Here is a 15,195-nt window from a genome sequence, read left to right as displayed (position 1 = left end):
TTATTTATGTGTTGGAGGTATTTTTAATGGAGGAAAGAAGGTGCTGCTTTGTTTATTGACAAGGAATTTACATGGGTGTCTAATTATCATGGATTTCATTCACCTCCTGACTGCTTTCATTTACAGCTCAGTGATTTATTGCTTACCGTGTTGCTTTGGTGTTTTAAAAACAATGCAGTGTGAAAGCTGAAATATACGAGCGGCTGTCTTCATTTATTTATTTTGTAACTTTACTCGGCCGCTTTTATACAATAGTTAAACACATTCTTCATTTCCCTGCATGTGTTTCTCTTCCATGTTTTAAAAACTTCGCTCCCCAGAAAATGATTACAGATCAACGGAGAGTGGTTCACCTGAAGCGATTGGGATTCTTACAGAACAGTTTCACATGGAGGCAAGATAGTGACTGTTTCAATTTGGTTTCTCTACTTATAAGCTGATAAGAGGATCCAATACAAAACCATGCTTTAAAGGTTTCTACCCTACGCTTTATTTTAAGGGGGCTTTTTTCTGCTTTGCTGATTATAAACCAAGGAATTGTCAAAAAAATAAAAAATAAAAAATAATATATATATATATATAATGTGTGTGTGTGTGTGTGTGTGATCCTGTGCATAGAACAAATGATGCAATTCTAAATTAAAAACAAACAGAAAAAACACTCTTTTCATAATAATCTAGTTTTGATACAATAGTGCAACCTGCACCTTTGTGTGTCCTGTTGGTGTTACAGTATATACAGTATTTGCTGTCCTTTTTATTATACAAGTGGGAACAATGCTGACTGATATGTCCCTATAAGCTGATCAAAGGCTATCTGAAGTAAAACACTGATGGATATCTCAGCCCATCTATATTCATAAAATGAATTACTGAAATGCATCTCCTTTTGCTATCTTCCCTGATTGCGAGTGTGCCGGTTGACCCACGCTGCGGGTTTCAGGATCGTAAATAATACTTTAATTAGTGTAGAGGTTGCTTAAGAATGAATTAAATTGTATCTACATGCTGATGAATTGGAAGGAAGTCGCCTCTTCATTTGGTTGGCAGAATTAGATTTACTTTAAGCAAATAGGTTTTTACTAAAAAGATGTTACCCATCCGAGTTTATTGGAAAATAAACACTATAATGTAATGACTCGTGGTTATTTCTTGCCCCCATATCTTAATAGTTCAGTCCCCAAAGGACATTTTGTAACTTTTCGTTTTAGCATGTTTTGGTTGAGCAAACTACTGCCTGGTCCTTTTGCATCCCATAAATCTTGTGTCTCAGCCCCTGTGGGAGCACAGTAACTTGTGCAGGAACAAAGACTGATGCTGTTGTGCAGAAGTCTTTTTTTCTTTTCACTTAATGGTCCACCATTTCCTATCAAGACTGCTGTCTAATGCGTGGATTGAGTATGTGCTTATTGTTTATGTAGCCTTGTCATTTTAAACATTGTAACCTAATTGAACAGTATGTTTTACAGAGTTTGAGAAACTGTAGGGTGATGCTTCTGACACTTAACAAAAGGTGTTGAAGTCTGGGATTTTCTTTTGATCAAGTTTTGTTTTGGTTTATTGGGCATAACTTGTTTTATCAGTGTCCTTTGTGTTAGAATAATAGTACGTTATTGTGAAAGGTTATTCTAATGAAAAGGTATGGGTGCAATGCCAGCATTTTACTTTTGCATTATGGATAGCCTATCCTAAAGATACTTTTTATTTATTTTGTTATGTATTCAGTTTATTGTATCTCGCTGGATTTCCACCCCATATGCTTTACTTTCCTATTAGTATATAAACATAGCTGATTAAATATAAATAAAACATTGAATCGCTTTTTTAAAATGAGTCACCTACTAGATGACATTGTGTAGGAGGTTGCTTTAATATTTAGAGTAGCTTCAATAACTTTAAAACCAATCTTAATATTTACAGAAGTATAAAAGAACAACCACGCTTTATTTGATATAATAGGCCAGCTGAAATTGCAAACATCAGAGCCCTATGGATTATCAATTCCTAGTCAATAACTCATCAATTCCCAGTCAGTCATATATTTGAAATCGGTGCAAATTGTTACTGTAGTAATGTTTAGCAAATTGTCAGGATTTTATTAGCGGGTGTCTTAACCACGGTGCAGAAGAGCCGGGTTCGTCTGCATTCATGGTTATAGAGCTTTTAACCTCATCTCATCCATAACAGCAGTGCATCACACAACACTGCCCATTACATTCGTTTATAAAGATCTTAATCTAGAACCCTTAGCTCAAAATGAACAACGTTTGTTAACAATAAACTAAAAAAAGCAGTCTTAAAATAGTGTGACCAAAAAAAAATGAATTAAATGAGACATATTGAGGGTTAAACTATAAAAAGTAGGAAAGAGAGTTTTGTTTCACAAGACCCTTGTAGCACAAAGTTAAGAATTGCTTGCAGACCTCCAAATATCTCATTAAGTACTAGCTGAAAGGGAGATGGAAACTGTAGCATTAGGAGGTCAGGGTTCAAGTCCAAACCCATGGCAGTGCTGAAAGCATCTCCTGTACTGGACATTTGTTTTCCGTTTGATCTCCTCTCAGGAGGTGTCGATGTTAAATTTCTGTCAGGCTTCAGACAAAACATGAGTGTAGGATTGCACTGACCTCTCTCTCCTGAGCTGACACAAAAATATGACCACCTCGCTCTGCATTCCAGCTGGCTCCACTCAAATACCCCCCTTAGCCAGGGTGAGGTGGGGCTGTCAACCCAGGCTGGGAGTAGGCAAGGTCTGGAATCCTGAAAGCAACCACACCTTCAACGCAGTAACACAAAACGCAGTAACAATCTGAACAAAGATTAGTATAGTTTAAGATTGGGAGAACCTTTCACAGCTTTAGTGTCAACTTTGTTTGTATGCTACTGGTCTATTTTAAACACTGCCAGTTCTCTATACTCGGTATCAATCTGTTGACTGGAGTCTGCCCCTTGATTACTGTAGAAAATTGAAAATGTAAGCATCTAGCCGCCTACACTATTAAACCAACCAGACTTAGGCAGGAGTTATTTAGCTGGCTAATTATATCTGGTATACACTTCTGGGCTGTGTGTTGATAGGATTAGTTGCACTGACAACAGTTTCTTAGCCTGCAGTCTCTGATGGATACATTTGCATAATGTCATTTTAAACATCTTCTGCACACAGCTCCATAGTGGTGTTATCTAATAGAAGTATGCAAAATAAAAAAGAAAAAGTTTATTGAAATCAATGTTGTTGGTTTTGATGGCCAGCGTGTGGTTTCTAAATTGTAACCTTTAATTCAGAGCTTGCCAAGAAAGTATTCCAAGTATTGTAAAGTCCCTTATAAAAGTTTGAACAGTTATTTTACAGTATTCCCATGCTTTTCCCATGGTTATGCTAAGTATTTTTCATGGTTTGCTGTGTTTAATATGCTTTGCCATAACTTTACCAAAACTATTTATAATGCTTAACTGCTGTATGCTTTACCATGCTTTCACTTTGCTTTACTACACTTTGCTATACTTTTACTATGGGAAACTTATATAGTTGCTGCAGCATTGATGCATAGTACTAGCGACGTGTGAGGAGGCAGGATTTTCTGTAAAAGTGTTGTGTCTTTTTCTTATTTGCAAAATCTCATATAGTGTTTGTGTGCCGATCAGTAACATATGCACTGTGTGTGTGTTGTTATTCCACGACAGAGTGAAGTTAAGGAAGGGGGTGAGTTTCCTGGGTGTGAGATCCAGCAGCCCCAGCCTCTGGGCTATCAGACAGGAATCGGGAAACGATGGGAGGCACGCTGTCATCACCGTCCTCTGTCAGAGGAAAGGGGCCACTTCGGGAAACAGGTACAGTCGTGGATTAAAAACTCAATTTGACAACCTGGAGATTATATTCACACATACAGTATGTAGACGAGTAGATATACTGTATTAAAGTGTTCAATTGACACTTCTTAATACAGTACCAGCCTGAGTTTGAAGCAAATCACTGCAACGTTTAGCTTGTTTGGCCAGTGTCTTTACACAATTTGTAGTGATTTGGCCAAAAACCCTACATTTTTTGTCGTTGTTTGGTTAAATACCTGGCTTGACAGAAACGTTAAATACAGTAAATGTTACTACGAAAAAAATGTACTCTTGTTTTAACAATTGCACTTACACAAACCTTTTTCGGGGCTAAACTTTTTTTGAAAATCAGACCCTACTGAGTCTTTTCAGCTAATGCATTTATCAGCAGTAAAACGGTTGTCTGCCACACTGCAGTCCAATTCGGAATGAACCAGTTATTATTATTATTATTATTATTTATTTCTTAGCAGACGCCCTTATCCAGGGCGACTTACAATTGTTACAAGATATCACATTATACATTATTTCACATTATACAGATATCACATTATTTTACATACAATTACCCATTTTTACAGTTGGGTTTTTACTGGAGCAATCTAGGTAAAGTACCTTGCTCAAGGGTACAACAGCAGTGTCCCCCACAGGGGATTGAACCCACAACCCTCCGGTCAAGAGTCCAGAGCCCTAACCACTACTCCACACTGCTGCCCTAATATACATTCCTTTGAGAACAGTTACATGTCTGAAAGTGACCTGGGAGGAATCATTACTTTTCATGCTTATCTGTTCTTCGCTGTATATGGAATAGTCCATCAGCTCAGTCATATTACCATATTTACTGCCTGCTCTCAAATACTTTGAAAACTTTTGGTCATTTCCTAACTCTAGTATTTACATATTTTAATTAATCTCATAAATAAGAAACTGATTCCCAGAATGCAAAAGGTTGTGATGTTAATTAACTGGATATCCTGTGCCTTTGTGTGTTTTAATAGTTTTTTCATGGATCAGAAAGTAGTGTTAATAAATCTAACTTCCACTGACAGGTGTAATTTTTTGGATTAGTGAGACATGCACAGGGGCAAGCAAACTTTGCCTACAAAGCCCTAAGCCTTGTAGCGACTATCTTTGCCTTTTTAAAATATACATTTCTTTGAGAACAGGCATCCCTAATCTTAACAGGATTTGTGTACAAGCATTATTATTACTGCAGTTGTTTTTTTTTTTTTTTTATTTTCCGTACTGATTGCTGTAAAACACTGCAAATGTGCAGATGTTTCCAATTTAAAGTGGTGCCATTTGACTAGATTAACAAAACCTTTTCACAGATAAGGGACTTTAATAAGCTTATCAGGAGGACTCTTTCTCTAGATGGACTGGAGTGCAGTTGCATTAATGGGGAGGTTAACTTTCAGCCCGAAGCAGCGTTGTTCAGATTATTTGGTTTGATAAACCTGCATTGTATGTGTAGATAAACAGCAATACACAGGTGTTTCAGTTCAACTTAGTATTTGATAGAACGATATATTAATTCAGCAATTCTCACGTTACATGTTTGGATGTGGGTCATTGTAGAGTAAACCACAGCAGTGGGTGCAACAGTCATCATAATAATACTGCTTAATAATACTGTAATCTATTTTAGTAAAGAAACAAGTATTGGTCTTTGTACTTCTGTAATATTGTGTTATTATTAAATATGCATAACGCCCCAGGGACACACAATTTTGCTCTGAAATGATCTCATGTACTTTATAATTTGAGACCACTAGAATCATGATTTTTTTTTTTTGTTTTACTTGTAATCTCCATGGATTTAAATGACAATTCCAAAATGGGATGACTCATTTGTAATGGTTCATAGCTGATGCACAATCATATAACAGGTTGGGTATCCCCAAACTATTGTGGAATGGGTCTTAACCATTCAAGCATGTCTAAATCAATTTGTTGTTCGGTATTTGGTTGTAAATTGCAAATCAATTCGAGACATTCTGTAAACTTAAACATGCTTTTACTGAATTCAGAAGTTTATAACGCAAGTCAAAATCATTCTAACTTTCATGCTTCCATACCCAGATTTCATTGTACGCATAGCGCGAGAATGTAACGTTTACAGGTAAAGGCACAGTTACTTATCACATACAATACACAACCAGCAGCCTAAGCTGTTACTACTGATTAACATTATATTTATGTATGAACATCCAATACCAACAACCTTATTTCTCCTATTGATTGAAGTGGCGTTTATGGCCATCTATAGACAACGTATTATAACTAATCTTTGCTATTCACATTTCTAATCCCCTAGCTGTCATCATTGCTTCATAAAGACCCCTAAAGATGCTGGACTTAAATCTACACTTGAAGCTCCTTTAGAGGAATTAGAAGCTGCCATCTCATCTGTTGAGCTGTCATCTGTATTTTATCTCTGTCTCTTTAACGTTTGTTGCCGGGAGAGAGGAGGTCACATGGTTGGGGTTGGTAGGATCATGCTCTGGCCAGTTCAAGCCGTAATGTGTCCAGTTTCTTACATTTATAAACTCCTGTTTATTTTTCTGCACTAGTGTCAGTTATTATTTCCACCTTGACATGCATTACAAAATGCAACAGAGTCCAGCATTTATTGAAGCCAAGCCAATGAGCTAACCCGTGATACTGGAGTAGCAGTAGCCTTCACAAAACAACATTAAATAATACAGGCCAGTAGTTCCACTGGGCTGACAGTCTTCTCTGTCTTAACAAAATACTGTACTGTATGGGGTGCAAGGTGAAACAGCAAGACTTTTTTTTTGTTTAATATTTATGTGCAGTGGAAAACCTTTTCAAAAACACGCAAAACCACTTAACCACTGAACATGTTTTCTACACACTGGAGAGATGGTGTGTGACGAATGGATTTTAGCAAACATTTGCAAACTTTTTTTTTTTAGCTGAACACTGGGGTTTCAATATACAGCCACTGTTGCTCCCCCTCCCCATTGAGGTTGCATATCCTCGGTGACAGGGTTATGGTAGCGGGGGGCCATCTGTCAGTATGAACTGTATTATTTACCACAAGTTACTGAATCTGGGTGTACATGTAAGAACCTGTCTCTCTCCTTCTGTCAGTATATTAACCTTGCATTTTAACTGATACTATGGGTGTAGTTCTTTCTCATGTTATGTTAGGAACATACTTAACATACTTGTTCAACATGGAACAGGTTAACAGAAAGCTATGAAAGATTTTTGTCTTTGTGGAATTAAATATTGCACAGTGAATTAAATAAATTTGCTTTTTAGTCATTCCATATCCCCTTGTTTATGATTCTCTTGCTCATAGTGGTGTCTGATCTGAATGACTCAAAATGACAATGATTCAATCATGATTTATTATCGGCGGTTATTATGAAAATCAATAATCAAAATCACTAAAAGGGGTCATATTTTATCATTATTAAGCCTCATTAGTAAATGGCTACATTACTCATTTTTAATTATCGTGATATGTATTTTTTAATGATTTCCATGCCATATTAATAAAATCATTATAATAAATCATGATTGCTATTGACCTCTTAACATTTAAAGAGTGGTATCATTGATAAATCATTCAGAGAGTGGTATCATTGATAAATCATTGCGCAGTGAGTTCAAAGCAGACACCTGCAGTTTTGGTCTTTGTCTTCCAGGGGCTGGTAGGGTGGTTAGATTGGAAGCTGCAGAGTTTCTGACTGAAAAAGAGGGGATTTGCTTGGTCATGAGATCAGAGGATGCCCTCTGACCTTTAGTTCTCCTGGTCTGTTGTGGGGATTGCCATAGTGAAAGAACATAATTGGACATTCTAAATGCGGCAGAAAGATAATTCTTGAAGGCAGAACAGGGCAGAGCACCCAGGGATGAAGTTCATATATACTCAGTAGAAATACTCCTGGGTTTACATTGCTTTTAGCCAAATAATTTATTTCTCAGTTGAGTTTGCAGCAATGTTAGCCCACCCCCCCCCCATAGTCAATATCTATGGCATCTGGAAGGCGTCACTCACAGTCAACAGTCAATCACTTTCCCTGAATAGGTTACATGAAAAGGACTATTAAAAGCTGTGACATTAAAAATAATTTCTCTTATGTGGCAGCCTGTCATTATCTAAGCAGGTTTTTCACTTATTTCAAATGAAAACCTTCAGTGCTTCTGGGCCCTGCTCATTAACACCGCTGGCGCTGAACGATGAGGTCTCACTCCTGGAGCCAAGTCCACACGTGCTCTGAACTAATCTGCATGGTACAAAGAACGAAAGCCATGCATGTCAAGTGACATACTGAGAGGTGATCCTGCTTTTCAGTAGTAAGAGATGATTACAGACTCGGGAGCACTCCATTTTGACGACCACTGTTCGAATGACTAAACATAATTGGTGGTGGCGTTACTGTTTTATTGTTCAACGCATCGCTTAAAGTGCCAGGATGACACTCTGATGGCTTTTAAAAGATCTTTCTTGTTTTTGTGTTTGTTTCTGGTCTGTGAGACCGCACAGGAATGAAATATACTGCAAGCGTCCAGAACAGAAAAGACTAGACAAGGCATTTTTAGTGTAGTACAGATCACAATCACTACTAATCAGTGATCTGAACAGGGTTTGTTCCAAACTGGTTCAGATTAGTGAGAGTTTATTAAAACCAAACTAATAATCCCCCGAATGATGGCAGATGCACACAACTTTCTTTTGTGATATTATACATCACAAAATGTTGTATTCATTTTTAGATGATAGTGATTTGGCAGATTTCCTGGGGGATAACCTATAGTTTTTCCTGGATGTACTGAAGCATTGCATTTTTTAAAGTTGTAAATATATATTTGATAAAACACTTATGGTCTTGCCATGTCAACTATGTAAGAAATATATACTGTATATATTTCTAAAGAACACTCTTTAACAACCCTTATCCTGGCTTCTGTATTGTATTACTCTACTATTACTATACTGAATCCATTGGGATATTATATCTAACTACAAGAGTCTCATTTATCTGTCTGGACTACTGCAGCCCCATGTCTTCTTGAGTGACCCAGCAAGATTATCAAATTGTACCAGTTGAATTAATCACCACCAGCAGTGAAAAGGATCTTTGATGCTGTGCTGAAATAGATATGCATTCCTGCATGCAACAGCCTCTTATACATGGTATTATTGTGTAAATAGGATAGAAACAGATTTTATGGTTTATGAAGTAAAACCAGAGCGAAACCAGGCTGTTCTGTCATATGTGGATAGGTGGCTGCAACTGCAGATATGATTTGTTTATTATCCATTGGGTGGCAAAAAAGAAAGCAGAGGCTAGGGCTGTTAGAAAAGGCAGGTATGCTGGGTGTTCTGTTGGTGGTTTTAGGATGAATATAGAGAACTATATAGTCTAAAGCAGGCTAGGATTACATGAATTCTATAATTAAATGATAGATCAAATGAATGTGTTTTTTGTCCCGCCTGTATTTTTTAAATGTATTTTTCGCTCTAATGTGTCTGTTTGCAACATCGACAGAGTTTCTTTTTAAGAGTTATGACAGTGACCCTTTGACCCTGGCATTGTGTTTTATTATAGTTTCATTCAGCAACCACCAAGAGCAAATTCTCATCCTATTACTGTTGGATACAGAGGTTAACCAGTGGAACTGGAGGCTTTCTGATGGAATAAAGCCAAAACCCGAGGACTAAACATTCCTCTCGTTCCCAGACAGGGTCCAATTTCACAGCCATTTACTGGCCTCTGCGTTTAATCACTCAGTGATGGAGGTGTGCTGTCTTGCTGTGCTGATCCCTGAGCATTGCGGCTTCGTTTTTAGAGCAGCACTCTTACTGAATGCTTTCAAAGCGTTGCTGTGCAAATCAGATGTCTAATGCTGTGCATGCCCATAGTATCCACTGCTTCTTTCATTTCCACCAGTGCAGTGTAAAAACTGAACAGCTGCCACTCTAGGTATTATTATTATTATTTATTTCTTAGCAGATGCCCTTATCCAGGGCGACTTACAATTGTTACAAGATATCACATTAGATATCTATCAAGATATCTAGACAATGTCTTTGAATCTGCTGCCATTCTGGATGCTGGTGTCCATATATGAATGACCAATATGAAAAGCAGTACTATATAACACCATACATGCCAATAGTCCCGATATGGACGGGACAGTCCCGATTTCCCAGCAAATGTCACGCATACCAATGCATAGGAAGAAAATCCTAATATTTGTCCTTGGAAATTCTTCATACAGTAGGTCAAGTGCGGCTGGACTGTTTTTTTTTTCTTTCTCTGTCTTTAGTGGCTGCTGATGGTCGTGCACTGCACTGCACTCTGCCTGGCAAGGATTGTGTTCACATGACCAGATATCAGTTTATTGACATGTGTCATATCCAGTCATATCGGAGAAGCGCTTTGTTTCCTCACTCTTGCTGCAATATGATTTGATGTGTATGATTTTGAGTAAAATGTGAGAGCCAATAAAACGTGAAGGACTGGAGTTAGCTATACATTCCCCTGTCCCGTCCCCCCTTCCCCCTGTCCCGTCCCGTCCCCTGCTAGTGTCCCGTTGAACAATTTCCAAAGGTTGGCAAGTATGTAACACTCTTTTATCCAACTGCATCTTCTGCAGTGTGAGGGCATAAGGATCTGACACAGGTTAGCAACAACACACACTATAGGTTAATATCTCAACCTATAGTGTGTCAACAGAAGGTGCTTGTGTGGTACAAAAGACCCCAAAGTAATTGTCAACAACATTAAAGTTGGCATTGACATCATCCTTAAAAAAAAAAAAACTAGATAGACTAGATAATATGTAGTCCTTCGCTATTTCATGATTCGATTTTTTGATGTGCGAATCAGGTGGAGAAATACAAATGAAACACTGTAGTACCATTTGTCAAACCTGAACACGGTAGCAGTATACATTTGTTAAAGTTATTCCATTTAAAATAATTGTACAGTACTGTATGCACTCAATTTACATTTATTTACAGCAGAGGTGTCCAATTACAGTCCTGTAGGGCCATTCCACTCCAGGTAAAATTATATAATTAACTACTTCAGGGTCTGGATGGAGGTTTAATTGGTTCAAATAAACAATTTAGAACAGTGCTGGAACAAAGACCAGGAGTGGAAGAGACAACTTTGGCCACCCTTGGTTTACAGAGAGCATCACAACATGTGTCTGTCTCTCTTTGTGTCTCTCTTGTTCATTTACCTTGCTGTTTGTCTGTGTATATCTGTTTTGGTTGGTTAAGGATTACATGTGCTTATAGATATGCTTAGTTATCTGTATCCTTTGAGACTTGGAACATGTTATTTAGCTTTTAAAAATCTTTAAGTCGTTACAATCTTCTGATAAAGTGTTCCCAGCTCTTGACCCGCACAGACTACCTGAAAAGGGCTCATTCTCCAGTCACAGAGGACGATCAGACATCAGACAGGGGAACAGAAATCCAATATTAATGAGAATTAGCTGGAGCGAGAGTGATGAGTGTGTCAGATTAATTGGTAAGCTGGGTGCTGTTCTGAAGAACCCCAGCTATTGACTTCAATGGTCTTCAGGCACTCTCAGATCTGTTGTTGTGTCTGATGATAGCGGTGAAATCTGAAGGATTTTTATTCTAACCATCCGTGACATTTAAACTGAGTCTTGTCTTTTTATAAATGAAATCGGTGAATCTGATATCGCTTCTGGAACTTTTAAAGGTGTACTCACACAAGTGTTGGTCAGCATCTCAGAAAACACTGCCAATGCAGTAGCTAACATGAAGTATTTCAGTTGTTTATGAGGGCTCCATGACCATTTTTTCAGGAATGTTGGGTATGGATATCTGCAGCAAGGTCTATTCTTTAGTGACTTGTGGAGTCTCGGATACTGGAGTACCAGACAATTCAGTGTACAATTTGTAAAACAAATTGATCAGTCTAGTTGATTTGGGCACTGTTTACAGCTGTTTGTTTGTATATCCAGCTTTCAGAAGATTTGTAATGATTTGGGTCACATGCATTTAATGAAGTCTCTAATTTCACTGTGTGCGTATCCGATGCACAACTCTATCACAGTCAAGAAGATAGTGGAGCTTCACTTTATGTACAAATTTTAATTACTAGCATATGTCAAATTGTTTTTTATATCAGCTCAGTTACTTACACACTGTGAAAACCTCCATGGTCTCAAGTGCAGTATATGAAACAAACCGGGCTGGTGGTAATTTGCAAAAGTGTCAGTGGTTGCTGGCTTAGATTGTAGACCGAGGTATGAGTCAGAACTTGAGAGCTCAAGAGGTCGACTGCCGCCTTTCCCATAGTGTGAAAGAAATCCCACTTTCTTATGAGGTGAATAAGTTGCAACAGGGCTGGCGTGAGCTCTTTAGTCCTCCAGCTGCAGAGGAGAAAGATGCCAGAAGACGTATAAACCCATTGAGTCTCAGCAGGCAAGTGAGCTCGCACAGAGCTGAGCAAAACACAGGTGTGCTCCAAACAATTCTGTCAGTGTGTGTGTGTGTGTGTGCATGCGTTGTCTTGAAAATGCTGTCAGAAATACAGGACCCTGTCCCCAAAAACATTAACTCATAAGCAGGGCCCTGCGTTTTTTCACTGCTTTTTTTTTTTTAACCTGCAATTCAGTCCTAAACCTCCAGATCCTGTTATATGTATTCACGGGGCTATACCCCCTTTTGGGGTTCATAAACTGCAAGCATATGGTTTAGGTTAAACTGTGGTAGTTGATTTGGTTATATGGGTAGCTGTCACTTGACAGGAAGGGACCAAATTTAGAAGCTAAAGCTTTTAAACCTATTCAGCTTTTCCCCACAGGTGGAAGATACACACCTGTTTAAAAAAAAAAAAAAGATAACTACTGAATATTGAAGTAGAGGTTTAATTCTATTTTTTTCAATGTAGTCAATAAAGAAAACATTTTCTGTTTCAACTCTTGAGTTGTAAGTGAACTAGCTGTGAGGAAGTACACCAGACTAGCACTTGATTTCTCTATTATCACTGACGTGAGGGGTTAGAACTAGGCCTTGTGATAGATAACCCCCCTCACATTACAACAGCACAGTTTGTTGGTAGGCCTGGGTATATTTCCCACTCTGTCCTTGTATACAGCTGCTCTAGAGTTTGTAGACAGTGATGGAGGTGCTTCTGAATCATGTGCAGTTTAAGAGACACCCCAGCCAGACTGCTGGTTTATTTGTTTTGCATTATAATTATCTTTAAAGTAGTTAATAATTGAATGCCATTGATTTTAGTTTCTGCGTTTCAAATGAATGAAGCCCGTCTGCTCTCATGCTAATCATTGTAGTTTTAGTGCCAATAAACATTTAAGTCTGACATTAGACCTCATTAACTTTGGTTAGACACACTGCATGATCCTAGTGCTGGTGGTTAAGTTTCATAGACTGTAAACTGTGCTTGTGAACACAAAACAAATACTGTGGCTCAATGACCTCCTCTTTTAAAGTTTTCTTGTGTACCTTTTCTTGTTTACCTTTCTACACAGGAAAAGTAGTCCAAGATTAATGCCAGTTAATGTCTAGGAAACCATTTGATAGGTGTATAATGGGTTTTTATAATGACTTATTAAGTGACATTTAAAAATCCCCTTCATTTAAGTTACATCTCCCAGTATAAGGGACTTGCAATATACAAATAAGTGTTATTTAAAATGAAAATGAAAATATAGAACAGATGTATTTATAGTACATAAATTTTGATTATAAAGGCATACCTCATCATGAGAGCACAGTGGCAATATGGCCCAATGTACTGTATTTAGTTACTACAAAAATGTTAATTGCACTTGGAATAGCCTTACAGTGATAACATGATATGATTCCCTTTAAATCCTACTGGCACCATAATCACTCCTGTACTAATTTAAACTGTGGATTATGTGTCTCTAATTAGCCTCAAGGTAAAACGTGCAATGGCTCAAAACTGCTTTGCATTGAGTGGCATATTTTATTTCTACCCTGATGAATGACTGAGAAGCTCTTTGGACCATACAATAGCTGGCTGCAGGCTCTGCTATGACTGAAAGCAAAGCAATTCACAGGGGTACAGAGGTATTGGCAGCCACAGGCTTGAATTGCTGTGCGTAGGACTGGGAGCTGTGATATATATTACGGACTGCTGAGACGCAAATCAATGTTGTTCCAGGAACAGCCATCATTCTCCTGCGATGCGACCGACAGACAGCAGTGTTACATTTCCACTCCGGCAGTCATGAATGATTTTTAACATCCTGCAGACAGATATCGTACCTAGAATAGATGGCCGTGCTCACTGGACAGTATAAATGGATACATAGCAAATACATTTAAAAAATAAATAAATAAATACATTTCTTAGAAAAAAATAAAGTGTGCTGAATTGAAAAGAGCCCATTTTTTTTTAGTTGAGGGAAAAAGCATGTTAGGAAAATATAAGTCGATATGAATTCAATAAACAGAAGAAATACTGAGTACTTTATTTATCTGTTTGTTTATTTTTGATTTACACAACATCGATGATGAATGCAAATACACACAGCTCCACATTTGCTGCGTTTGGTTATTGCTTGTAGTTCTCAGATAAAGAAATAATTGAATTGCACCCAAAAAGTTTAAAACACTTAACTTCTGCAAGGGAGTAGCATGAATTCCTGTACCCCTATGGAGGTATGTGGGTTGATTTCAGTTTGTTAGTTAAGTGTGTGGGGGGTCTGAAGTGCTGTCGTGACCACGGTGTCCCAGCTAATAAATCAATGCTATGCGATTCTTATTTTTATTCAGACAGAAAGGCATTAATCCTGCCTGGCAGGGCTGCCGTCAGGGATTTAAAAAGGTTTGACAAACACCCTTAAGCACCTTGCAGCACCTTGATATCCTGGCCATAAATATAAATGGGCTCCACCCTGTCACTGTTTCGATAGGGATTTATTTACAAACGGGGACTGGCAACTCATTTATTATAAAAAAAAAAAAAAGAAAAAAAAAAGAAAAATCTTATCCTCGGAAAAAAAAAATATATATATATATATATATATATATATATATAGACACACACACACACACAGAGTACAATAAAAGAGATTACTTTGCACAAACAGCATCGCACAATCCTGGAATACAGGAATACATTTTTTTCCACACAAGACTGTCTTAAATTCCAATTGTATACAATTTTAGTTTTAGACTCTTTTAATTGTTCTATTTTTACAAACTAGCTCTTTATCTTAGTATTTTAAATTTTACAATTATAAACCATATTTTTTATCTCACAGTGAGCATGACACATTTCAATAGTTCTAAAATGGAATTAACATTTTGGGTGGGCAGCCAGGGATTTATAGCTGTTGTAT

The 15,195-nt window shown here is 37.6% G+C and overlaps 1 protein-coding gene across 2 annotated transcripts in view; it reads left to right on the top strand.

Moving 5' to 3' along the window:
• The window catches only part of LOC117427780 (transmembrane protein 132C-like), a 152,063-nt gene that overhangs the window by 92,871 nt on the left and 43,997 nt on the right, over positions 1 to 15,195 (top strand). For both annotated transcript variants that reach the window (XM_058994619.1, XM_058994618.1), the window contains exon 3: positions 3,685 to 3,831. In XM_058994619.1, coding sequence (XP_058850602.1) covers positions 3,685 to 3,831 — 147 coding nt within the window. The remainder of the gene's footprint in view (positions 1 to 3,684; positions 3,832 to 15,195) is intronic.

The sequence above is a fragment of the Acipenser ruthenus genome, chromosome 21, assembly GCF_902713425.1.
Source record: "Acipenser ruthenus chromosome 21, fAciRut3.2 maternal haplotype, whole genome shotgun sequence".
NCBI classification, from domain to species: Eukaryota; Metazoa; Chordata; class Actinopteri; order Acipenseriformes; family Acipenseridae; genus Acipenser; species Acipenser ruthenus.
Note: the sequence above shows the minus strand (reverse complement) of the source record. Positions and strands in the feature narration are given on the sequence as shown.